At 47.6% G+C, this 26,968-nt stretch overlaps 1 protein-coding gene and 2 long non-coding RNA genes across 3 annotated transcripts in view; 1 reads left to right on the top strand and 2 right to left on the bottom strand.

Annotated features, from left to right (window-relative positions):
* Window positions 1-254, top strand: part of LOC139052582 (uncharacterized) — a 42,251-nt gene extending 41,997 nt beyond the window's left edge. Inside the window, exon 3 of the long non-coding RNA XR_011509964.1 lies at window positions 74-254. This is a non-coding gene — a long non-coding RNA (uncharacterized lncRNA). The remainder of the gene's footprint in view (window positions 1-73) is intronic.
* Window positions 255-9,757: 9,503 nt separating this feature from the next.
* LOC139052606 (uncharacterized) overlaps window positions 9,758-26,968 on the bottom strand; it is a 365,902-nt gene continuing 348,691 nt past the window's right edge. Inside the window, exon 5 of the long non-coding RNA XR_011509982.1 lies at window positions 9,758-10,310. This is a non-coding gene — a long non-coding RNA (uncharacterized lncRNA). The remainder of the gene's footprint in view (window positions 10,311-26,968) is intronic.
* LOC139052588 (putative nuclease HARBI1) lies at window positions 18,723-22,996 on the bottom strand. Its single transcript, XM_070529671.1, has 3 exons — window positions 22,379-22,996; window positions 21,603-21,817; window positions 18,723-21,185 (listed from the first exon to the last, which is right to left on the bottom strand). Exons 1-3 carry the CDS (start codon window positions 22,967-22,969, stop codon window positions 20,864-20,866), a joined length of 1,128 nt encoding a protein of 375 aa, XP_070385772.1. The 5' UTR covers window positions 22,970-22,996; the 3' UTR covers window positions 18,723-20,863.

Raw genomic sequence — 26,968 nt, 5'->3', positions numbered from 1 at the left:
GATAGGCCTATATGTTGCAGGCATAAAATGATGGTACACGCACACGCGATTGTGCGTGACAATTACATTTCAGTGAGCGGGGACAAGAAGCACTCGCCACAAGAAATGACAGGATTAGGTGTCAAGACTGCCAGTGAAGCCACAACATGGCGTCCATTTTACAACTGATGATGCTTGTTAAGTTTTCTGGTTGTTGCGACTTATTTACCCACTGTAGGCCTCCACCTGGGGACGTCTTGACGGAGTTGGGCAGTAGGGCGAGGGGTTGTACTACGTGGAAGATTTTAGCTTACCTGACCGCCCATTTTCCTTTATTATAATTTGAAGTAGCGCGAAGAAGACGAGTACAGGAAACGCAGACAAACGTAATGAGGCGTTGTTTTCGGTTCTAGTCCTCAATTTCGTGATGCATAAAGTTATACTCAATATGGACCATGTTGTGGAGATCAAGTTATAGCAGATATTTTTATATACGTCCAGAGTTTAAATTTCCTGCAAATTATATTCTTGCCATCACGTGCAATACCCATTTTAGTAGCCAGTTTCGCCTGCCTGTTCAACGATTTAGCCCGCCATGCTGCACAGGGCAGGTATAGCCTGGAAATACGACGTAAAACGGAGTTTCGGTCTGAGCATTCGATCGAAAGTCTTTTTGCTCTGCGAATTGGCGATCAGCAACACTGCCACTGAGGTCTTGCCGTTTATCGTTTCCTAAACCAGAGTTCAAAAACAAGAAAGGGGCTGGCAGATGGAACGGCACACTGTGGTATAAACTTTTTTAAACAGGGTTGAAGTACCTCAGACAGGCTGGCCAACGTTTCGATAGGTGGACCTATCTTCGTCAAAGGCGGCCTCGTCATCCTCGGCGTGTTAGTTTTAAAGGGTTAGTGCAGTGACGTCACGTGCGGGTGTTGTCGCTGGCGGCTGGTTTTAAAGAGAGAGATTACAAGTGGGAACAGGCGTTGTCGTCCGACGTCTGTGAGCCTCATTCTCAAGACGAAGGGACAAGAGCGTGAGAGTGGGCACGCGGGGAGGAAAGAAAAGAAATAGAAGCAGAAAAAAAGGGGAAAAAAAGGAAAGAAAAGCAGGGGGGAGCCAGGGCCGTACCAAGACACAACAAAGGGGGGGGGGGTGAAAGAAAAAGAAAGAGAAAAATGAAATCTAAGAAATACGGGGGCTTGGGAGCGTGTTGGGGATGCGAAAGGTTAGGAGGTATTCAGGGGAGTCGTTGGCGGCATGTTTTTGAGGCATTAGAACGGCCGGTCAAGCAATAGGTCGAGTAATTTTGAAATAGTTAAGGTGGCGACGAGGAGTCTGCGGTGCAATGTGTGGGGCTACTGAAAGGCAGCGGCATGGTCTTTCAAGGGGCACTGCCCCACGCGCTTAACGTAGGTGTCGTTACGGCGGCATCCAGAAGGCGATACTCCGGGTTGAGGCGCCGAAAAAGGCATATAGACTTCGGAATTTGTTGTCGAGGGGGTTTCAAAAAAAAGACTAAAAAAGGGGGCAGGGGGAAGGGGGGGGGGCGAAATCGGTATGGCAAACAGGAGGGTGACGCGTGCAGAAGCGGGCGCGGGCAAGTGTACATGGAAGAAGGGGATCGTACACTTGGTGTAGACGTAAAATCCTGAAAGAGTACATTAAATTGAGTAGTAGGCAGGAAATTTTTTTTTTCCTTTTCTCCCCTCTCCCTTTTTTTCCCTCCGAAATGAAAGAGAAGGTGAGGTTAAGAATTAAAGTTGGCTGGTGGCCTAATGTGTTTTGTGTATTGGTTGATGATATGAGAGTTTCAGATTTAAGTTACAGCTTTTAAAGATTCTAAGTTGCCGCGTGCCAAATTAATTCCTGTCGGGTGTAGGCAATAAAACTTGTGTATGAGGTATGATTCCGTGTACTTCCTTTCGCGAGGGGAACGGAAATTTGTTTGTAGTATATAGAGCCTTGCTTTGTCAAACATATGTCCATGTTCATTAAAGTGGCTGGCTACTGCTTTGGGTAAATTGTGTTTTGTGTCCGCGCGGTGACCATTGAGTCTTGTATTGATTTGTTGTCCGGTCTCACCTATGTATTGTTTGCTACAAGCGGCGCATTCTAGACAGTAGACTACATTGCTTGATGTGCAGGTGAAAGCCGAAGTTACCTTGTGTGTGTAATTCGACGCTGTACTTTTTACTGTAGTAGTGGATTGAATGTGTTTGTATGTAGAGCACCTGGGGCGACCACAGGGATTGGTTCCCAACTTCTTCTTTTTCTGTAGTTTGGCGTGCACAAGAACATCTTTAAAATTAGTGTTGCGTCTGTAGGCTACTCTGGGAGGGTCGGGAAAAATCTTCTTAAGTTTCTGGTTGCTGGTGAGAATCGGGTAGTATTTACTTAGGATGTTATTCACGTTTGGGAGTGCGTTTGAGAATTTAGTAGTAAGAAGAGGCGTTGTTGTTCTTGTGATCTTCGGGCGGGGCTTGAGGACCTCGGCTCGATGAAGTTTGGTTGCAGCGATGTAAGCTGTTTGAAGGTCACTGTTTGGGTGGTTCCTGTTTGATAGCGTCTCTTTAAGGTGATCGAGTCTATCTATGTAGTCTTGGTTTTCAACGCAAATGCGACGTAGTCGTGTGGCTTGGCCTTTAAATATGCCTTGTTTGCAATGTCTGGGATGGTGGCTGGTATATTCTAGGTACTGTTGTTTGTCGAAAGGTTTCCTATACAGCGTTGTCTTTAGTTCACCATTGTCAATGTATATTGTTGTGTCCAGAAAGTTTATGCGCTCAGTTGAGGATTCTGATGTGAATTTTATTGTTGGGTGAACAGAATTTAGAAAGGATACATATTTATCTAGACTGTCTTGGCCATGTCCCCAGATTATGAGTATGTCGTCTATGTATCGTAGGTATGTGTGGGGCTTGGTAGTGCAGCGCGATAGGAAATCTGTTTCTAGAATCCCCATAAATATGTTCGCGTAGGTTGGTGCAAAAGGCGTACCCATGCTTGTACCATGTATCTGTAGGTAGTAACTCTCTTCAAATTCGAAGTAGTTATGTGTGAGAACTAATTCAAGGAGAGACAGGTAAACTTCAGTAGAGTGTTGTGCACTGTGTTTAGACAGCGTTTGTTTTATCGAAGATAAACCATCAGGGATTGGAATGTTGGTGTACAGCGCCGTGACGTCTAGTGTTGCGAGAATTGTGTTGTGGGGTAGTGTGCCTTTAGTATTAATGTCTTCTATAATTCTCAGCAGGTGGGGCGTATCTTGTACAAATGACGGAAGTGTTTTCGGCAAGTTACCAAGGTAGTGGTTAAGGAATGTGGAGATGCTTTCTGTCGGGGTGTTGTTGTTTGATACTATCGGACGGCCTGGGATCATAGCAGTGTATAGTTCAGCGGATGGAATTTTATGAATTTTCGGAAGGAGGTAAAAACGTCCGGCAGTTTTGTTGCTTGGTTTAAGAAATTTGTATTCTGATGGTGTTATCAATTCATCAGCCAAAAGTGATTTCAGCCTGTTGGTAATTGTCACTGTATAGGACAATGTCGGATCGTTATCTAGTTTGCGGTAATGTTCTGGGTTGTTTAGTTGTCTGTAAGCCTGGCCAAATAACTATACTTCCACCCTTATCTGCTTCCTTAATAACAATGTCATTCAGAGTTAGTAACGCCACCTTAATTGTGCCACAATATTTGCGCGGTTTCTCGATTAAAGAATATTGCATCCGCTAGGAGCAATGCCTTACCCCACCTGTGGTTGCTCGTCCTCTCGTACATGACAAGCCTGACCTCAATGAATGAACCATCTGTTCCACAATATTGTCACCAAGCTATGGCAACTAAAACATTTCAGCACCGACAGGTTGGGAAAAAACGTCAGCCTTTAGCGATGGCTGGTCCTCGGAGAGCCCGCGCGCAACCATGAACTTCGTCGTTTTCGCCTTAAGGGTCCCGTGTCAACACGTGCAAACTTATTTCGCGTCATTGCTCCCCTCTCAAAAGCGACCGGCCCGGTCGCTTCAAGGGCAGCGGGCGCGCACTATGGGCAAGAATGCCAACATGAAAAGACAAAAAAAAAACATACAGGAATGTACACAATGCTAAAGCGGTTTGTGAGGGTTGCTTAGCCCTGGCGTGCGTAGTGCGGCTTCACCCGTACTGCGTGGACGACTTCAGCATGGGGACGGCGTCGGTTCGCACCAGGATCAGAGCTTTGAGGCACCACCTCGTAGTTCACATCACTGAGGTGGCGTACAACTTCGTAGGGGCCGAAGTAGCGCGCAACAATTTCTCTGAGAGTCCACGGTGTCGGATAGGTGTCCACACCCACACGCGGTCGTCTGGTAAGTACTGGACATTCCGTCGGGTCCGGTTGTAACGGTAGGCGTCGGTATTCTGCTGGGTGCGGATGCGATTCCGAGCAAGCTGGCGAGCTTCCTTGACTTTCTCAACGAAATCTTCAGTGGTGTCATTCCTTGTGGTTCCGTGGTCTACCGGGAGCATGGCGTCTAAAGGGGTGGTAACGCGACGTCCGTAAACAAGCTCGCATGGTGTAAACTCGTCGGTCTCCGGCACATCGTTATTGTAAGCAAACGTAACGTATGGCAAAATTTCATCCTATGTTTTGTGTTCCACATCAATGTACATGGATAGCATGTCGGCTAATGTTCTGTTTAAGCGCTCTCTTAAGCCGTTAGTTTGGGGATGATAGGCTGTGGTCCTTCGGTGGTCGGTGCGCCTCAGGGTGACGACTTGTTGCAATACCTGCGCTGTAAACGCTGCACCGCGGTCAGTAATGAGTACAGCGGGTGCACCGTGGCGAAGCACGATGTTTTGGACGAAGAAGCTGGCGACTTCAGCAGCAGTTCCCCGCGGCACAGCTTTCGTCTCCACATAGCGAGTTAAATAGTCCGTTGCCACGTTTATCCACTTATTTTGCAAGGATGACGTGGGGAACGGCCCAAGAAGGTCCATTCCAACTTGCTGGAACGGTGCCGGAGGGGGATCCAAAGGCTGAAGTAGGCCGGCAGGCTTGGCGGGTGGAACTTTACGCCTCTGGCAGTCACGGCACGTTCGCAAATAGCTCTGAACCGACGAAAATAGGTGCGGCCAATAGTATTTTTGCCCTATGCGCACTAAGGTCCTCGCAAAGCCTAAGTGGCCGGCACAGGGATCGTAGTGACACGCCTGTACAACTTCCTCGCGCAGTGCCATCGGAACGACGAGAAGGAACGTTTCCTGGCTGTTCTCGAACTTTTTCTTGTACAGGACATTGTTTCGCATGCAGTACGACGTCAATCCTCGTGAAAGTGGGCGTGGGACAACAACGTCAGCTCCCTCGAGATATCGGATGACTGGAAGCATCTCAGAGTCGGCACGTTGATAGTCAGCCATGCGCACCACGTCGACGACACCAAGAAACGGCAAATCTAGCTCCAAGTCGGAGGGTCTCAAGTGAATAGGAGAGCGGGATAAGCAGTCAGCGTCGCTATGCTTATGGCCGGATCTGTAGACAACAGTTATTTCGAAGTTTATGAAGGCGGAGGCTCCAACGAGCAAGGCGACCAGACGGGTCTCGTAGATTGGCAAGCCAGCAGAACGAGTGGTGATCACAGACCGCTCGAAATGGCCTGCCGTATACGTAGGGTCGGAACTTGCTGTTGGCCCACACGACTGCTAAGCATTCTTTTTCGGTCGTTGAATAATTAGCTTCTGCTTTTGTCAGACTACGACTCGCGTACGCAATTATACGTTCTGCGCCATCTTGCCATTGAACCAGAATGGCCCCGAGTCCTACGTTACTGGCGTCACTGTGTATTTCAGTTGCCGCGGTGTCATCAAAATGCGCCAGCACTGGAGCGGATTGAAGGCGTTTACGCAATTCGGTGAAGGCCTGCTCTTGTTCTTACATCCACACAAAGGGCACATCTTGTGGCGTCAGTCTCGTAAGCGGTTCAGCAATACTTGAGAAGCCTTCAACGAAACGACGGTAGTAAGCGCAGAGGCCCAGGAACAGCTGAACAGCCTTTTTGCTTTTAGGACGAGGAAACTCGGCAACGGCAGCGAGTTTTTCTGGGTCTGGTCATACTCCTTGGGAGCTGACCACGTGGCGTAGAAACTTGAGTTCCTGGAAGCCAAAGTAACATTTTTCAGGCTTGATGGTGAGGTTGGCCTTGCGTATTGCGGTAAGAACACTTCGTAGCCGGGCGAGATGTTCATCGAACGTGCTGGAAAACACAACAACGTCGTCTAGGTACACTAGACACGTCTGCCACCTTAGTCCAACGAGTACAGTGTCCATCATTCGTTGGAACGTAGCTGGAGCGGAACAGAGACCGAAAGGCAACACTTTAAATTTGTACAGCCCATCGGGAGTCGTGAAGGCGGTTTTTTCACGGTCATGCTCGTCCACTTTGATTTGCCAGTATCCTGACTTTAGGTCTAACGAAGTAAAGAACTGAGCATGACGCAGACGGTCCAAAGCGTCATCAATCCGTGGCAGGGGATAAACGTCGCGTTTGGTGACTCGGTTAAGCAGTCTGTAGTCAACGCAGAAGCGGAGTGTGTTGTCTTTCTTTTTTCTAGTGCGACAGGCGATGCCCACGGACTTGTCGACGGCTGGATGACGTCATCATTTAGCATTTCGTGAACTTGACGCTTAATCGCCTCCCGCTCCATAGGTGACACGCGATACGGATGCTGACGAACAGGCCGCGCCGACTCCTCTGTAACGATCAAGTGTTGCGTAACGGAAGTGCGCTGGACTTTGGATTCCGTGGAGAAACAGCTGGAGAATTCTGTCAGTAGGCCCAGCAGCTGATCCTTCTGTACATCTGCTAAGTCAGCATTATTGCGGACGCGGGTATTCAGGCTGGCGTGAGTTGTTGCATCCGGTGAAGTCACGTGTAACGTGCTGATGTCGAAGTCAGCAATGTCGTTCAGGAATGCCACAGCTGTACCTTGAGGGACATGCTGATACTCATGGCTGAAGTTTGTCAACAAAACTTGCGAGCACTTATGATGTATTCGAACAAGGCCCCATGCGATGCAGATGTGTCTTTCGAGCAGCAGCGGGATATTTGCCTCGGCAATACCCTCATAGCCGTTGAATGCCTCGCAGGAGACGAGGGTCACTACGCTGCTCCGTGGCGGCACCGTGAGGTTCTCGTTAACAATCCTCAAGGCCTTGACATACTTGTCGTCAGTGCTGCTCCCTGCTAAAGCCTGCGCCATCGAAAACGTTACCCGCGACTTTTGTAAGTTAATCACAGCTCCATTAGCCTGCAGAAAGTCCATTCCCAGAATTAGGTCCCTCGAACAGCTTGGGAAGATAACAAAATCTCCGAGGTACGTAAACCCATGAATGCTCACGCCTGCTGTGCATCTTCCTACTGGGGTTAGCAGATGGCCTCCAGCAGTGCAAATCTGCGACCCAGTCCACTTGGTAGAAAATTTCTTCAGCTTGCAGGCAAGGTCCATGCTCATAACTGAGGTGTCCGCTCCAGTGTCGATTAACGCCGTTATTTCTTCGTCGTCTATGGTGACGGGAATGTTCGACGTTACTACCTCTCGTAAGCTGTTTGACTCCGTCTGTACGTCTGCGTCGTTCTGTTTTCGTCGTTGCCATCGTAGTGGAGGATCTTGCGTACGGTCGTCGTCAGCGGCCTCACCTCCGAAGGTCGCTGAACTCAGTTTTCCCCGACACGCCGGGCTAAGCGAGCGGCGTCTCAGAGGGCCGCGAGTAAAGGCTTGGCTTGGTGATAGTGACCTGTAACGAACAGGAGACGACGAACGGGGCTCCTGCCATCGCTGATCAACATTGCGACGATTCGCGACAAAACTCTCTATTTCCGGCGGCCGCTCACCAGGTCGTGGACGAGGTGCATTCGGCGCGAATCCACGGAGCCCCACATGATGATGAGGACATATTCTGTAGATGTGTCCGGCTTCGCCACAATGAAAACAAAGGGGCTTGTAGTCTGTGGTGCGCCAGACGTCGCTCTTCTTTGTCCTTGCTTCGGCGATGTGCGGCGGGCTGCGAGGCGGCCAGAAGCTTACGTCTATTTGTTGAGTAGGGCGTACTGCTTCAGCGTAACTCATTTCGGCGTGCGGTCCCTGCTGTGGTGCCGCGTACTGTCCAGGAATATGGACGGCCTCTCGTACTTCGGCGCGCACCATTTCCGCAATGGAAAGTTGTCCCACAGGGGCAGTGGTCGTCTGTATCTTCTGCAGTTTCTCCTTGACGACAGCCCTGATGAGTTCTCGCAAGGTGCCAACGTCGTTACCGAGGGTAACGGCAGAGAGCTCCCTTGAAATCATGGCGTCGCGGTTGTTTTGCCTGGCCCGCTGTTGAAGGGCCTTTTCCATAGTAGTGGCTTCGTCATGGAACTCTGCAAGTGTCACCGGGGAATTTCGAATGAGGCCAGCAAATATTTCCTCTTTGACGCCGTGCATGAGATGGCGCACCTTCTTTGTTTCAGTCATAAAAGGTTCCGCACGTCTGAAAAGCCGATTCATGTCTTCTACGTATGCCGTCACTCGCTCATTCGGGCCTTCAATTCTCGCCTCCAACGCTAACTCCGCCCTCGCTTTCCTGTCCGCCCTGGCGAAGGCATTCAGGAACTGCCTACGAAATTCTTCTCATGACGTCAGTGTCGCCTCGTGGTTCTCAAACCATGTTTTTGCGGAATCCTCAAGAGCGAAGTACACGTAACGTAGCTTACACTCGTGGTTCCAGTCGTTGAGGTTGACAACCCGGTCAAAATGGTCAAGCCAGTCATCGGCGTCCTCTGAAGCACTTCCGTGGAACATATTCGGCGTCCGGATGTGATTGATGACAACGTGCGATGCTGCAGGAGTGGCAGGAGGTGGTTGGGTCGTCATTCTAGTTCGTTCGGGTAGCAGACCGTGCTGTGGCTGGAGTTCCTGGAGGCGTCGGATGGCACGTACGTGCACAGGGGTAAGCTCGGTTGAACTACTAGCTGGGCTTAGGTCTGGGGTATGCTCCGGAGATCTTAACATCGACCGTAGCCAGCACGTCCACCAGAAATGTCACCAAGCTATGGCAACTAAAACAGTTTAGCACCGACAGGTTGGGAAAAAACGTCAGCCTTTAGCAATGGTTGGTCCTCGGAGAGCCCGCGCGCAACCGTGAACTTAGTCGTTCTCGCCTTAAGGGTCCCGCGTCAACACGTGCAAGCTTATTTCGCGTCAACATGCGCGCCCCACATTCCGTCCTGAGACAGGTTTGCAACCGGTGCAAGCTGTTGAAACGTCTTCCTTTCGGCTGCCACCATGGCAGGAGGTAGACATCGACGTAGTGTACTGTGCGGAAGTTTCAGAAACTTAAAATTGGCCTGCGTTTACCTAGAGCAAAACTTGGGCTGCAATGGAAGCATTCTTCCCAGTTTAACGAAACTTATTTTTATTTGCCACAACAATGTGAAGCGGCATTGTACCTGCAATATTTCGTGAGTTATATGCAATTGCTTACATTTTAATAGAGTGCTAACCATGTGAAGTAATACTAGAGAATTCCCATCCAGGATTCAGAAATAAATCCAGAAATAACAGAATTCCCATCACATGCAACTTGTATTGCTCGTATTAACTCGTATTTATGACTCTGAAGGCCAGCGCATGCCAGCCGGCCAGGGTTTAACTACTATTGTACCCATCAGCGCTTTCACGATGGGGTCGCGTAGGCTCAATGTTCTTGCATGGTATGATAAGCATATGACCGATTTGGCCAAGTGCTGGTGCCCTCAGAAAGAGAAAATCTGAAGTAGTGTTCTTTATTTCAAGATCTATATCGTACAATTTATTTTCCTGGTTAGTACCATACAGACAACAATTTTTTCTCTCCGAACTTCACAGTTGGGAAAATACAGCACTTGAAGTTATACAGTGCCTTATCTCTAGCATATTCCTTCTGTTATTTCTTCAATCAACCAGTTGGCAATATTCTTATAATGGGCAATAGTAATCAAGATAGGGCGCCATCAAACCCGGACTTTTACAAGCAGGTGTGGCACGGTTGACCACTACTTCTTTTGAAACGTATTGATTTGAATTATAGTCGAATGTCCTGATTGTTTCGGTTATTTCCTCGGTTAAGAGGTTGTATACAGCATTTATTCTATCGGCGTCATATTCAATACGCCATTGATCTTCTCCAACGTTCTTGCAGTTAAGCTCCAATATATGGCCATGTCCGTAAACATAATCAAAGGCATCGAATGAATTATGCATTCTTGCGTACGGTGCATAAGGTGGGTAGTGTACCCACCTCGGTGGCCAGTTATCATTCTTGTCAAACAAGTAATCAAGCCCTGCAAGTTGAAGAAAACGGGCTCCACTCAGAACACGCTTTGACAAATGAGGCGCGAAAAACCTATGCACAAACAAAGGTAAAGTTTTCTTGCTCGGTGGCTTTTTTTAGAGATGTATTTTAAAGTTGTACATGAAACGTGGAGCTTATCGGTAGTCTATTTTCCCACTTGATCCATATTTTATTTTCTTGAGACAAAACTAGACAAGCCTTTCTTTAGTGTAGATATGTCCAGACCAACGTACTTAACGCGATACGTTAAAGGCCTCGTGCCGCAGGAAATCCTATGTCGGCGTCCAGCGTGAGGCGTCGTTTGGGCAGATTTTTAAACCATCTATACCCCGGCCCTCCATCTGGCACAAAAAGTTACTGAACTTATTGTATTTCTCAAGATGAAATATGTAGAAAAATTGTAAAGTAAAATTTTCACACAACTTCCAGACATGACTGCGTCGGATTATAATTTGAATATACAAGAAAACATATTTCGGTTGCGCGAGAACTCAAACCAGCCCCTTTTTCATCGTTTCTACGAATCATAGACCGGCCACGGCATCCGCCATTCGCATGTGCTTACGCGTGAATATCTTGGAGTCTATAGAGTGGTGCGCCCGTTTCACAGAAACAATTAAATATGGCACACGCCTCTGCCTCATCGTGGCCCAGGCAAGAGGCCGCGTATCAACCAGAAAACCCGTCTTCGTACATAGTTCTTGCCGCAAGAGTTCCCCGATACACATTACGGTTACATACGCTGCAGTAGCGGGAAGCGTGAGAAGCACTCTGTGATCTTTGAATGCTATCGCACTCCTCTCTTAAAGAAGAAGCTTAAACGTCCTCGAATTCTTTTTTAAAGCAAACGCATCGGTCTATTTCGTTATACCATAGGTACGAACAGCTAAATAAATAAGACCTTGTGAATGCAATGTGCCAGCGAAAACTGCCAGCGTAAATAGCTCGTGCGTAATTTCAAGATGATAGCATACCTCTTACCGCTGTTCACAAACCCCGTCTTCTATGACATCATGACATTTATGCCAATGATCCCAATATATTTGGTTGAACGGGACATGTTGTGGAGCACAAGCGCAGTTAGCACGTATGGTCAAATACCGACAGACACATGGAAATTTGTTTCAAATGACAGGTATATTGCGGATTCGACCTGGCTATCAGAGAACATCGAGCCACCTTTTGCAGTAATGGCTAACATTTCGAACTTCCTATGTCGTTTACGTACCGGTATGTTTACGTGTTACTGTACCTCCGTGTCAATGACGTACCCCTCTGTGATCTACTCTTTTCATTTATATAAGCCCAGCAACAACAAGTTGGTGAGTTCTGAGTTGTTTTCTCCAAATGTTGTTTCTTCGAAAAGCATATTTTGTTCTCTAAATGCGCTCAGACTAGGGTTTTGCTAGAGCTGGGAAGCGGCTCCCAGCGTGGGCTTGGTAGCGCACGCGGACGAAGACTCGTGAGCGCCCTCGCATGTTATACCCCTATATAGCAGGCATTTTTCGTTCAGATATACTCGCCCTAGCGCAAGGCCTCAACGCTTGCGTGTTTTTGCAGTATGTCGTATGTTTATAGAAGTTCTCACTGATGCGAAAGAACAAAATGGCCTATTCAGAAAAAAAGCAGGTGTGCCTACCAGCAAAACGGCAGCTAAATTCATATTCGGTGCGACACCACATCACGAGGGTGCATGGAAGGGAGCAGAGTAAGTTTATTTTTGTAAATCAATGAATGCGAAATAAAGATTTATTTATTGACTGGCTGAAGTGAACACATGGTTCCCTGTAATATGTTGAGGTAAAGAAGAGCGCATCGCCGGTGCGCCACGTCATTTTGTTGTCGGAAACCAGTGTTATCCGCACAAGCTCTCGCCGGTGTTCTAACTTCGCCTCGCTAATTGCCCCAACGAAATGTATAAAAACTAGGAATTCGAAGGGAAAAACATTCACGAGCGGGCGCGGCCCACGTACCACAGTCGCAAAGTAGGCTGGAGGATCGCCTGCATAGTAGCTCTATCCTCGGCAGCACGCACTCGGGGATTTGTACCTTGCGAGGATGTGCCACCGCGTTTACCGAAGAGTAAACACAAGTATCGAGACTATGAGGCGCACATGGGACATCATTTGCAGTGTGGCATGACACGATGATTTTGGCGATGATGGTGATTCATTTGCTTTCTTTCCGAAATGAGGCGGTGAATAATAGTCGCCTAGCCTGCTTGTGTTGACCAGGTAGAGCTACGTGCAGCATGCAACTGCTTCATTCAACTGCTACAGGTCGGGAAAATTGGAAACGTACTACACAACCACAACAAAAAATTTGACGCATTCTTAATAACTAATTCATGACGAGGTATTGGCATCCCCTTTGATATGGTGAGGTAACAAACCGTTACCTAGCCTGCTTGATGTATTCAGGTTTGCTATACATGTTTTTCCTTCCAACATAATGTGCAACAGCATTTCAAAGTGTGCACATATCGACGCTACGCGGCGCACATCTCACATCACGTGACGAGTGGCACTATTCGAGGCAAATGATAACCTTGATTTATTCGCATCCGCTTTGAAACGGCGCCGTGACAAACACTTACCTGCTGTCAAAATAAAAAAAAATTATGGCGTTTTTCGTGCCAAAACCACTCTCTGAAGATGAGGCATGCCGTAGTGGAGAACTCCGGAAATTTCGAACACCTCGGGTTCCTAAATCTAAGCCCACCGGTTTTTTTCGCATTTCGCCCCCATCGAAATGCGGCCGCCGTGGCAGGCATTCGATCATGCGACCTCGTGCTCAGCATCCCAACACCATAGCCACTGAGCAGCCATGGCAGGTCCTGCTGTCAAAATCACAGCGGCTTGCTCGGAAGCGTCTCCGTTAGTTTCCATAGCAGCCGAACAAGATAGCATATCGTCATGGCTGAAATTACACCGGTCTTGTGGTATCTACAAGTCATTCGTCAAATTTCCCAATGCGCCAGCTTGCCGGCGAGGCGTAAATAATTCGAGTGGCAGGGACATTCGATTGGATATTTTTGCTCTAGCATTCACAACTAGCAAGAAGGGCTAAGGTGTCCTAGGATTTTTTATCGCGAACCTATTTATTGGTAGGTGTCTGTGAATTTTTCTTCTGCGCCTACAAATATTTGGGCCCCTCACAGCGTTTGGTGTAGTCTTTGTCCCACAGCCACGAATGAGCGTTTTGAGCACATCATTTAGCAATACGCACCAATTTTAAGACAGGAAGATTCCCTGGTAGATAAGAAAAATTTCTCAAAGATTTCCCGCTGTGCCACCGACGTCCGCCATATCTACGTTCGCGGCTGCCTGTCTTTGCCAGTGTTCCAAGCCATTTGCGTATCTTACCCCCGTATGCAGAGATGCAACTTAAGTCGAAGCACATGCTTGACTTGATTTAGATGACGCCTGGCATTAACGTGCCAAAAGACGCTCACTGCGTTTCCTTCGGCGCGTTCCCGATAGGCGTCACTCGGATCAAGTCAAGCATGGGCTTCAACTCAAGTTGCATTTCTGAATACGGGGGTTAGTGTCCTTTCATTCCGCTCTCCCGTGGTGGCGGCGCCATCAAAATGTCACGCTTGTCTAGTTTCTCTCAGCTCCTCGGGTTAGCCTAACCGCCGTCCACGCGAATGCATCTAAAATATCAGAAAGACAAGTTGCAGTTCTTTATATTGAATTTCACTTATATATTTCTGTCGTAATGGGTAGGCGGCGTATAGTGCGGACTCCCGGGGAGCAACACGCCTACGTCCTAAGCAACTTCGCTCGCCGTTCTTCTTCACAGAGTTGAATAACATAATCTTGTTGTGTTATCTCTCTTCAATTTTCCACAGCTCATTTAGAGTACGGTTGGCCTTTTATAGGCAAGAGTAATATCAAAGCAATCCTGCAATTTTTTTCTTCCAGAGCTACATACAAGCATTGTGTATAAAAAAGTGTCAGGTAGTGACGGTGAAGAATGTTGCATATTCAAAACTGGGAGTTGCAAATTCAACTCTTTGTTCGGCGAACTTGTACCCAGCGAAGCAAGCATCACTCAATCTCTACAATAGCGGCGAGTAAAGTCGGCTATCACCTGATGTACCGATCAAGCTAATCGGCTCATTTATACGCCTATCGTGAATGGTTCCAGCGTATTCTCTGGTGTTCAAGCGCCTTCCGGAAACCAGTACACAATTCTTGTCGCGCATGCAGTCAGATTACACAAGATTGTTCAAAAAGGAATAACCGATACAAGCATGGATAACAATCGAAAGATTTCCGATAGCTGCACGTCCACCCTGCACGAAGAGATAACATTTTACGTTTGATATCTGGCGAAATGGGGTCACCGAATATAAATAAGTATGCGCGTCATTGCACCCCCCCCCTTTGAAAAAGCATCATTCCGATAATACTAACACAGCAGAACAGCAGAACACAAAAACACACCTAGTAAGGAAACACAACAAAGAAACAAATAAACAAAGTACCAAGATTCGTCAGTGCTTCTAGAACGCCTTAAAGCGCACTACCTGGAAAACTTGAGGTGGTGCGCGGCGCCGCTGTGATTGCAAAATGCTGCCTGGCGCGACCTCATAATTCGGTGTAACACTACGTCGGATGATCTTGATGGACTGAAATAGCGTGGCAAAGTTCCTCTCTGCGGGCCCGTCGGCGTATTGTGGTCGAAAGTAAGACACGGTTGCCGCGCTGGTACTCTACGTAGCATCTTTGCTGATTGTGGTGCGGGCTGTCGGTCTTCTGCTTGTTCTTGATTCGCAGGCAGTTGGGCTATGGGGCTCTTTCGGCGTGCCGGAGATAGGCAGCGACACCGAGGTTCTCTCCCTTGGTGACGTGCTGCATTATGCCATCGAGAGCCCTCGTCGGGCTCTATCCGTAAACCAGCTTGAATGGCGCGATATGCGTTGTTTCTTGCACTGCTGTGTTGTAACAAAGGTACCCTACGGAAGCACGGCGACCCACGTCTTGTGCTCGACGCCAACGTATATTGCTAACATTTCGGCGAGTGTATCGTTCAGCCGCTCCGTTAGACGATTCCTCGGTGGGTTGTAGGGGGTTGTCCGTCTGTGGCTTGACTGGCTGTATTGCCCAATGGGTTGGTTTAGCTGTGCTGTGAAAGCCATTCTTCTGCCGGCGATAAGGACTTCTCGAGCACCATGTCGCCACGTGTCTGGGACACCTCATCACCTTTAAGTGCGGGTAAATGGGGACGCGTCATAGGCAGTATGCATGAGAGTGATTCTGTCCTGACGCGTTCTTTAGGTCTTCTAGCCAACACAAGGAATGGTAGTCACTTACTACTTTGATGAGCCTGCCGTATAGGAAAGGCGAAATTTCGTGGTAGCCTGAGCAATTGGAAGGCATCTCTTTTCTGTCGTAGAATAGGTGACATCCGCTAGCGACCGGCTTGCAACGCTAACAACGACCACTAACAACGCTAACAACGACCGCTAACAACAACCGGCTAGCGTAAACACTTTTAAATCTGTCTTTCCTTTGGCCTAGGGCTGTGGGGGGCTTAGTCTACTTGCTTCAGGGTGGATTTAAGTGTCGGAAGCTTCGTCGAAGTGGACGAGCACTGGTCGTGACTGGATGCGCCTTTTATGCTGTTGGAAGAATTTGGCTTGCGGCGCTTCACTTGAAATAGACGTCCGATTTCGTACAAAGATTAATGGTTTGGCGATACGCGGTAGTTGTTGACGAAACGTTTGTATAGGCACACAAGTCAAGAAATCTGCGCACTCCTTTCTTGCAGGTGTGCTGGTGAAGTTAGCGATGGCAGATGCCTTCTGCGGATCAGGGCTGACCCGAGATCGGCTGAAGAAGTGTCATATCTTGTGTAGCGAACATTACTTTCCCACGTAAAAAACTATAACAAAGCCGTATCTTGGGATAATATTAGAGTTATTCCCCCTAAATTGCTACATCACACGCGAAGGATAGCTGGGGCACTCCAGGAAAGCACAAGGAAGCACTCAGATCACCTCACTTAGGCCGGTGTTAAACGGAGAGATACGGAATGTGAAACACCCTTCTTTTTCGGACACCGATTACACAGTTTTCTCAACGCCTCATCTGATGAAATTTCGCGTTACATGCGCACCAGCAAGCAACCCAAACCACTGTACCGTCCGAAGAAGGGAAGATAAATACAAGTCTTTTGAATTCTTACATTTATTCCGTAAGAACAGTTGTTAACGGAGACAGATAATCAAGCAGAGGTGTCAATGACTCCCTGATAAAAAAAATCGCCCTCGTGCTACAGGCAAGTATGAAAGCGGAAGCAAAATCTAGAATAATACACAAGAAAGAACAACAAAGAATCAAAGTCCCTAAGTTCGTCAGAGCTTGTAGAAGGCGCACCGCATGGATGATTGGAGGTCGCGAGCGGCGCCGCTGTCATAGCGAAATACCCTATTGCACGAAACAGCCTCGTAACAGCTTCTCTCTCAGTCGTCGTCGGTGTGTTGGAGTTTAGACCCAAGCACTGTCGCCAGGCAAGCATTCCATGTAGCGTTCCTGAAGATTGTAGTGCCAGCTGGCGGGCTTCTACTGGTTCTTGATGCGCATGCGGGGAAACTGCAGGGCTTGTTCAGCACTTCAGAGATTGCGGCGATGTCGAGATTCAGTTCGTCCGTTACGTGTGGCAGCATGGTTTCGAGAGTCCTTGTCGAGTTTCTTCAGTAAGCCCGCTTGTACGGCATGATTTCCGTTGTTTTATGCACTGGCGTGTTATAAGGGAAGGTTAAGTACGGTATAACGGCATTCTACGTCTTGTGCTCGACGTCGACGTACATTGCTAGCATGTTGGGGAGGGTCTTCTAAGCAACTCCGTCAGAACATTCGCGTGAGCGTGGTAGGCAGTTGTACTGATGTGGCTTCTCTGGCTGCAATTCACAATGGCTTGGGTGGGCTCTGCTCTAAAGGCCGGTCCTCAATCAGCGACTTGCACTTCAGCGGCACTATTTCGGAGCTGGACGCTCTCGACGAAAAATTAAGAAACTTAGGCCGCACTACCTTTCGGCAGAGCCTTCGTTTCAGCGAAGCGGATGAAGTAGTTTGTCACCATGAAGATCCAGATCGTTCCACATGTCTAACCCCCGTATTCAGAAATGCGCCTTAACTTGAAGCTGCGCCTTGACTTGAACAAGTCCTGCTCAAGACTACACCCGACTTGAACACGCTGAAGGGAGCGATCACGTTTGATAAACGTTCTCGCTGCCTTCCTTCGTCAAGTCAAGCCCAAGTTACGCCGCGGTGTGTCTGGGAGCGAGGTTACCAGATTGAATGATAGTAATAATATCTCATATATCTGTAGAACCGACGATTTCCTGCAAGGTTAAGCTAGGTGCCCGTTTGCAGACAGGCATTGGCAGAAAAAGAAATAAATAAAAGAAAACCGCACGAAAACAGCCATAACCATCCAAGCCGATCCACTGCCGCTCGACGGTCACTTTCAAAATGGCGTCGGAGGAGACGACAGCACCGTGTGGCTCGAGAAAACCGGCACCGCGCTTCACATCCGAGGAGAAGTCGCTTCTTTGAGCTTAGTCAACAATCACAAAAAAGTTCTGGAATGCAAAAAGACGGACGTGGCATCACTGAGCGCGAAAACTGCGGCGTGGAAGAAGCTCGCTGTGGAGTATAACGCACAGCATGGTGTCACGCCTCGCGACCCCAAGCAGCTGAAGAAATGTTGGGGAAACATGAAGCAGAAATGGAAAGAGGAGAATTCTGAAGAAAAAAGAAAAATTCACAAGACGGGTAAGCGATCTTTTATGTATGATGGAACGTAGAAGACTAGCACCATTGTGTAGGTCATTGGAATTGTGTTGTCAAACTGCGTGTCTGTGGTGTCGACGGTATATTGGCTTCGGTGATTGCATGCTTGCCGAGACTCGCGTCATTGACTGCGAAAACAACGACACACCGCTACGTATAAGTGACACGAACAGTGCATCGTACTGTATGTTCGTGTTATTTATGTCTCCGCGTTTCGACGTTGCCACGAAAATTAACATTGCCACTTTTTCGCGCGTTTGTACTGCACTGCTTACACGTGTGCTCCGTGTAGAGTTGAGATTTGCAGCTGGCCGAAATGGTGCACGGTACAAAAGCTTTTTCCTCAAAGTGATGAACGTGATGTGCAAGTACTTCTCGCATGGTGCATATGCTGGAACACATGATGGGAGTCACATGGGGCGTAGGGTAACACACGAGCAGACATAGCTTAGGTTTGCTAAACGCAGACATTAGGCTACAAGTAGTAGAATGAGCATATTATGCTCATTCTACTGATTCTACTGCTCTCAAATGTAACCTTTTTTTAATGGTACCCCGACACAATTGTATGCTGGCAAAAACAGCTGAGCAGTAGCTTGACACGCTCAGGGTACTTTATTTCAGTATGATGAGATACACATAAGCTCCAGTTCACAAAATTTGGCACTGAATCACATTTTGTAACTCCTGAAATGCCCTATTACTATAACAGCCTGCCTACTTGTTTGTAGGTGCATAGAAGTTTGCTGCACCCTTTTCCGGTGAGACTCAGAACAGCCTCAATGAGCATTGTGTATTGCATCCACAATACAGCAGTGACATTTTATGCAATACCACATGGTCTTCTAAACATACGCTGAAAGTCAGTGCGGGTAACAAAAATACATGTACTAGGAAAATATTAACACATTTATACAAATATTTGAGAACATGAAATGTGGCACAATGTAATAATGTAATATACCTTGCATGCAATACTGGAAAGGATGTGAGTAAAAAAGTGGGTCACAGCAGTTTGAGCAACCTGCTTGAAATCAAATATGTTGAACATTTTTATTCAATGTGCATTGTGTACGGGCCCACTCAAAGCACTTCATAAATGTACTTCATAGAATGTTACAACTGTTGCGCATTTCTTTAGGAGGAGGACCTGCTGTAGCAGGCATGACACCACTGTCGGCGTTGGTTGGGGCTGTGGCAGGCCACATGGCCACCAGAATACCGAATGAAGAAGACTCGGATGGCGCAGTCTACCTCCCCCCAGTAGACAGTGAGCCTGTTGTTCGGCTACTGCAGCCCATGATGACAGGAGAAGTGGAAGCAACTTATGACTATTATGGTATAGTACTATTTCATGAAACACATTGCAAAGTTTTTGTGGCATGAAACTTGAAGGCAATCTGCTGTGAGCAATGTGGGAGGAACCACTTCCCAGTTTATCGTGTTTTCTGAGGCTTTGATGCTGTATACGTGTCTGTGCAATTGGTACCTTTAGCCTGTTGGTTGTACAGTGCGGAGAAGCTACATATGTCTTTAGAAGGCATTTAGGCTTTTTTAAAACCCTCAGCTGAATATGTCGAAAGCAATTTGTTGTAGCATTTACCTTCAGTGATGCAAAGTGGGCTGCATAATGAGTATAATTTTGAACTAATGATCATTTCAGAGGAGCACAGGAGCCCTGGTCATCTGCAAAACGACCAATCAATGGTTAATGACTTGAACGCTACAAGTTCACCCATTGTGGATGGCAGTGCAGCTGCGCCAGAGTTTGACTCAAACAAGGAGAATGAGCCAGAACTAGCCAGAGAAGCCACAAGCCAGAGGCCACCCAGAAGCAGGATGGCACTCCTGGAGAAAACTTTGGCTTCTGAAAATGAAGTCAGGATTGCTTTGCTCAGGGAGGAGCACAAGTTGAGAATGCATCTCATGCAAGAAGAGCATGCAGACAACATGAAAAAAAGGAATGAAGAACATAAGCTGAAAACCGAAATATTGAATCTTCAAAAGCAAGTTGAGCTCGCAAAATTGAATGCTCTAAATAAAAGCTGCATGACACCCTGAGGCTGTGTGTCTAATCAGTAACTGAGTTTTTAACACACATGGTCTTTTTTTACATTTCGTCTGTATGTAGTGCCATACAGACGCCACATGACACAAAAAAGAACCCTAAACCCATTACCTCAGTGTTTCTGAATAATAGGGGTGTGTGAACAGTGAATTTTCAGACTGAATCGAATGGAAATCGTGCAGAATCAAATAGGGGTGTGTGAATATTCGAAACCTTTTGAATATTTCAAAACATCAACTGCGCCCAATTAAACAAAATTGGAGCAAAAGCACGGTAAGTTTTTACCCCTCGGGCATAGTATAGACATAGAACATGAGAACTCGCGTAGTGGAACAGGCTACGTCGCTTCGGTAGCCATACATTACAGGCTATACAGTGACCATTCGCACACGCTAAAGAGTTCTGCACATACAAAGAAACTAATGGTCTGCTCCTGATGCTCTGTTTGTGCTTTTAATAAACACTTCCTAATGTGCTATGTAATGACAGAACCTTTCTGACTATACTAGGATGTGAGCATTGTTTTATAGTATAGCTGCTAATGCCTCTTCATTATTCCAAAACCAGTCGATTTGATTCTGCATGATTTCCATTCGATTCAGTCTCAAAATTCACTGTTCACACACCCCTATTATTCAGAAACACTGAGGTGGATTTCAAACAACAATTTTAAGAGAAACTTCTCTGTATAAGAAGCTGCCGTGCACGCATGCCAGGTAGATTGTCCCCCACACCATTAACACTTGGCAGGTGCTCTTGGCAAGTATTTCTTCCTGTACGTGTGCATCGGCTGGTGGGAACATGGAGACCGAGTGGCTCGGGTTCTCTTCGTAGGAGGGCCACGTTGTGCAGGGCAGCGCAAGCCGTTATTATGCGAGCTGCATTACGAGGCTTGTGCTGCAGCTTCATGTCCAAACATGGAAAGCGCCTTTTCCACACTCCAAAGGCCCTTTCTATGGAGTTGCGGGTCTTGATATGTGCCTTGTTGTACCTGATAGAATGATAATACAATGCAATTAGTTTTTGAATACACACTGTATATTATATTGTTCCAAAGCTTGTATTCTGTGTAGTTAGCACAGATCTACATTGAATGGTTACAAATACATTCCGTTTCCTGCAAACGATGTAGCACCTTCCTAGATTTGCATTCGTTCTGCCCAGTCATATTTCATTACCGACAATTATATTGAACAGTACTGTAACAATCTCGCACTATATAGGTGACACCATCTGTGTGCTCTTGGTGCAGCAACAAACAACAGAGGAACATGTTGCTTATGCATTACAGCTACTCGCTTTAATACACCTCAGGTGTATTGCATAGCTTTACAAAAACAAAGTATGTTATTATGGAAAGAGGTGTTACCTATCATGTACACCCCTGAAAGGATTAGGCATTACTTGCCTGCCTTCTGGTGAGTTGACTGGACCTGGCTCAGCAAGGGGGGTCATCAAGAAAGGAGAGCAGGCATAGCCCATGTCCCCAAGCAGCAGACCAGGCACACGGTGCTGTTCGTACAGAACTCGTACTCTAGAATTGTCGAATATGCGACTGTCATGGGCAGACCCCGGCCAGCTCGCTACAACGTTGAAGAATTGCAGCATTGGTCCGGCAACCGCCTGCAAAAAAAAAAAAAAAAAACGAGAGTATGAGTGCAGGAACGGCATGTTGCGTTGCAACAACTGTAAGTACATTTTACTTCCCAGCAAAACGGAAGATAAAAATCTGAAAACAACTGAAGGCTATCTCGCAGAAATTTTCAACTAACTAAACATTTCATGCGGCCCACAATTTGCCGCCCTGTTTTTGCCACGGCACATGTAAATACGGATTTTGTTGCACAGCTTGTAGTGGTCACAATGGACAAGTGTGATAGCCCATTTCTTACGTTGTGAAATAAAACTATGTGCGCGCGCACATCATATGAGTTGCTTCGTGATCAGCAAGCGAAGCTCGTCCTTGCCGCAGCGCTACAGTTGAGACCACACATCCAACTAAATAAACGATTTGAAAAAGCGGCACTCGTACCGTCTCCGTCAAATATAGTGTGTGAATGAATATGACGCGCGTAACAGAAAACAGCATGCGAGAATTGTAATATGGCTTTTACCGCTGCTTCTACGTTTCTGCAAAACTAATCGCTTACGTGCGATCCCTACACATGGTGAGAAAGGGCTTACCTGAACGTTAATAGAAAACACTCCTTTGCGGTTGCGATAAAATTCTGCGTCATCGCCTCCGGGACTCTTTATGCGCACATGTGTGCCGTCGATGCAGCCCGTCACCCCGGCGAAGTGGGCGATCTCGTAGAAGTCTCGCATCACACCTGACAGCTGTGAGGCATCCGGGAAGCGGACGACTGCTCGGAACAGGTGCTTTGCAAGAAGGCGCGTCACTCGTTTCACCGTGCGGCACATCGTGGGCTGGGACACACTGACCAAGTCGCCGCTCACAATTTGAAAGGTTCCGGCGCCGTAAAATCTCAGTGCCACAAGCAGCTGCTGCATGGGTGTCAGCGGATATCCTCGGTTGTCGCCGCTCGCTTCAAGTGGCACAAAGGCGAGCAGCTCGCGAACTGTTTGCTTCGTGAAGCGATAGCGCGTGATAAACTCCTCGTCGTCGTACACCTCCATCGGGTTCAATCTGTCGCGCATCCGTGGCCGTGGCACAGTTTGCATGTAAAATGCATCAGCGAAGACGACATCACATGCTCTACACGCAAATTCGTACGCGCTGATTCTTCTAGCAACGTCGCTCCTATAAGCCGCCATGGCTCCTCAAGCCCACTTCAAGGTAGCGCTGGCCCTGTCTTGAAGTTGTCGCGTACTTGATCAAGTGAAGTCCGCCGCGAGGAGGCGCTTCAAGTCAAGGGACGTTTATGATGCGCGTTGGCGCCGACTTGAGGCGGCCGCAAGTCAAGTTCGAGTCAAGGCGCATTTCTGAATACGGGGGTAAGTCCCGAAGGGTCCAAACAAACCACTCCGATTTATTGAAACAGATCGCAAGGAGGCTTGATCGGCTGTAGTAATCCCACTGGCCTTGTCAGTGCTGGCTTGCGTCATTGAACATCACGGCATGTGTTGACGTAACTGAGATGTCGGCTGTCAGGCGCCCCTAGTTATACATATGTTGTATTTTTGCGATTGTACGGGAAAACCGGAGGTGCCCGGCTGTCCGATCGTCGTGCAGGGCATGCAGGACTTCTTACCAGGGTGCTGTCGGCACAGCGAGGTGGTAGTTTGCGCGGGCAGGCGAAATGTCCTTCACCGGGACGTCGTTACGCAATGAGAAAAACGGCAATCTCCGCCTAAATACCCTCGACACAAAAGCAGTCCCTCCTTTTAAATTTTCAGCGAGGCTTCTTAGCTCCGGTTCCGCTCGCTGCTGCTCATGAGCCTTCTGCGCTTATATTACCAACGCGGGTGTCGTCATCCAATTCGCATTGCGGTGGCAGGTCTGTAGGGGCGCACGACGGATAGTCAGCAGACAACATGCTTCCGTCCGGATTTATAGAATATGATGATGATGAATTCCTGGAACCTGCGACCCCAACGCGCTAGGCGACTGGAAGGATCCTTAAAGCTGTAATCCAACAAAAGTCATGGTGGTCGCTTAGCACATTGAACTGCATGCTATATACATACGTATAAGGCCGCAATTTCGCCGCAGCCCAAATGATCACAAGGCGCTGTTTCTCCGTTGTACAATAATTGGACTGTGCTTTCGGCAGTGACCGGCTCGCGTGAGGTATTTGAGGCCCTAAACCTTAAAACTACTGCAGCATTTTTTTTATTCCAATCTCCTGACGTGAAACTTGCGTCACCACCGACTCAAGCATCGTGCGGTCACTCGTAGCATTGCCTCAGCAGCCCAGTCAAACGCCCTCCTTGTTTATAGGAGGTCACTTTTTTTTGCTTTCAATATAAGTAACATTTCCGACATTGACGATGAGCAAAACGAAAACAAGGTGAAAGCAGGAGCCAACGTTTCGACAAGTGGACTTGTTTTCTTCAAGGCCTCGATGAAGACATGTCCACTTGTCGAAACGTTGGCTCTTTCTTTCACTTTGTTCTCGATTTGCTCATGCTCTTGAATTTCCATCTCCTGCCTTCCCCGTATTTTCCACATTGAGCTGTTTTTCGTATGTAAGTGGCTGGCAGGAGGCGAGGAGCAAGCTGAAATGCAGAGGGTTTGACGGGGCCGAGAAAGGGCACTGAAATAGGTAACCACATGAACATGGAGGTGCTGGCTTCTGCGATTGGTCCACTTTCCCTTACTTCGGTTGCGGTGGATGGTCGAAAATTGCGGCGGCGCGCAGCGGAAGGTTAATGCCGCTAAAATGGATCCTCAGCAAAGTTGGCGGTCCGAGGTCCTCAACATGCCGAAAGTGCTCGAAAACATTACACGACCATGCAGAAAATGTTATTATAGGCAAATAGACCCACTCTACGGCAGGTGCGAGTTCGAAGTTCCTGAGGGATTGGCGGCAACGATCTTTTATTCCTTTTGAAACCGCGCAGCCGTTGGCTATTCAGAAAAAAATTACTTTTGTTCGGCAAATTAATCAATCTTCAACGCGTACACGTCAGTTTGACGCTTTGTGTTATTGTGGGTTTTTGACGTCGCGTGAAAGGCAGGTGAAGTGGGTGCGGCCCGAAAACTTTTCACAAATTGCAGAGGGCTAATGGCGAAAATACGTTGAATCAGAAATAACTATTTTTCTTTCCATTGGTAAAATCATGCATAATCAGAGTGTACACGTCATATCAGACGGGCAGCTGTCGCGGTTTTAGTGACACCGGGTGATAGACAGGCGAAGTGGGGGTGGTCCTAAAGGAGTTTTTGACCAATCTCGGACGGCTGATTGCAGAATTGGAATAGAAAAGTTTGGAATAGCTTTACGTCAAAGCGCCCACGCTTTCAATTCCACCCTTCGTTTGAACAAGCGTGGCCTCGAGGCCCACGCTAGCTGCGTCGATGTGAATTTCCATTTCGGCGTTTTCGTCGAAGTGTGAAATCACCGGGGGTTACTCCAGCCGTCACTCCAGCTCTCCTAATGGATCTTCCTGCCGGGATATCTATTTATTGTAGGCGTCGCATTTCATGAGATGGAATAATGGCTTCGCAAGTGTTGATAAGTGTCTTACGAAGCACCTGTAATGGCACACAGGCTCAGGAATCTGCGCACTGCCGTTGTGTCGACAAGGCGCGGAAAATTAGGAATAGCAGCTGTCTTTTGTGGGTCGGAACAAATCAGGGGGTGCTATATTGTAAAGCTATTCCAAATTTTTGTATTCCAAATCTGCATTCAGCCCTCGGCCATTGGTCAAAAACCTTTTTGATCCAACCCCATTTCGCCTCTCTCTCACGCAACGTCACAAATGCCGCGATAGCTCGGTATCTCATAGGACGTGAACACACTCATTATGCATGACTGGAAAGAATAAAAGAAAAATAGTTGCGTATGTTTCGACGCATTTTGGCCATTAACGCTGTGCTAATGGTCAAAAGATTTCGGGCGACACCCACTTCACGTGTCTGTCACGCGACATCACAAAACCGCGAGAATTCACCACGTCAAAGTGACGTGTACGTGATAAAGATGCAATATTATGCCGAACAAAATTCTTCTGAATAGGCGGAGGCTGCCCCGTTCCGAAAGGACTAAAAGATGGCTACCGCCGATGGCTCAGGCACTGGCGACTCGCACCAGCCTGAGAGCATGGGCAACGTTTTCGGGCGCTTATGTCATGTTTACAACCTCGTTAGGTCAAGTATTCTTTGCTGAGGATCTGTTTTAGCGCCATTCATAACCTTCCGCTGCGCGCTGCCGCAAGTTTCGAGCAGCCACCGCAAGATAAGAGAAAGCGGACCAATCACAAACGCCAGTTATCGTCCGCTTAACGATTTTCACTGCACTGGCTCGGCCCCATCGAATCCCTCTCCACTTGAGCGTGCTCGCCGCCGCTTGTCAGCCAATTAGATAAGGCAAGCCGCTCGCTGTAGGTAATGTTAATCGTTTTGAAAGCGAAGAAAAGCGATCTCCTATAAACGAGTAGAGCGTTTTATTGGTATATTCAGACTACCGTGCGGGTCATTGCCCGATTCTTGCGTCTGTGGTTACGCAAATTTGATGTCAGGAGATTGGAATAAAAACATATTGTAATAGTTTTAAGTTATAGGGCCCAAGATTTGCTGATGACGTGCCATAGGTACAGATGCTCATCGTAAGCGAAAGGGAACTTTTCCGCTTTCAGACTGAGTAAGGATGACTTGATCGTCTCTAACACTGCTTCAAACTGCCTAAGGTTATCGTGCGAATTCCCGGTGAAAACGACGACGACATGCAAGTACACAAGAAATGTCGGCCACTTCAACTCTGCTAACACCACGTCGTTCATGGGCAGGAAAGTTGCAAGCGCAGAGCGCAGTCCGAATGGCATGTCCTTAAACTCATAAAGGACGTCCGCCATAATGAAAGCAATCTTCTCGCTATCCTTTCCGTCAACTTCGATTTGGCAATGACCTGTTTGAGATCTATGGACGAAAAATATTTAACATTGCAAAGCCGGTTAATTACATCGTCTATCCGTGGGAGGGATATACGTCCTTCATGATTTTGTTCCAGCGCCAATAATCGACACAGAAGCTCAGTGTTCCATCCTTGTTCTTCAATAAGATCACAAGAAACGGCCATAGGCTTTTCAACGGCTGTATGATGTTGTAATGGAGTATTTTGTCGACTTGTCTTATAGCTTCTCGTTCACACG

This window comes from Dermacentor albipictus, unplaced genomic scaffold (assembly GCF_038994185.2).
Source record: "Dermacentor albipictus isolate Rhodes 1998 colony unplaced genomic scaffold, USDA_Dalb.pri_finalv2 scaffold_27, whole genome shotgun sequence".
NCBI lineage: Eukaryota > Metazoa > Arthropoda > Arachnida > Ixodida > Ixodidae > Dermacentor > Dermacentor albipictus.
The sequence above is the reverse complement of the archived record's forward strand: the minus strand, read 5'-3'. Positions and strand labels throughout refer to the sequence as shown.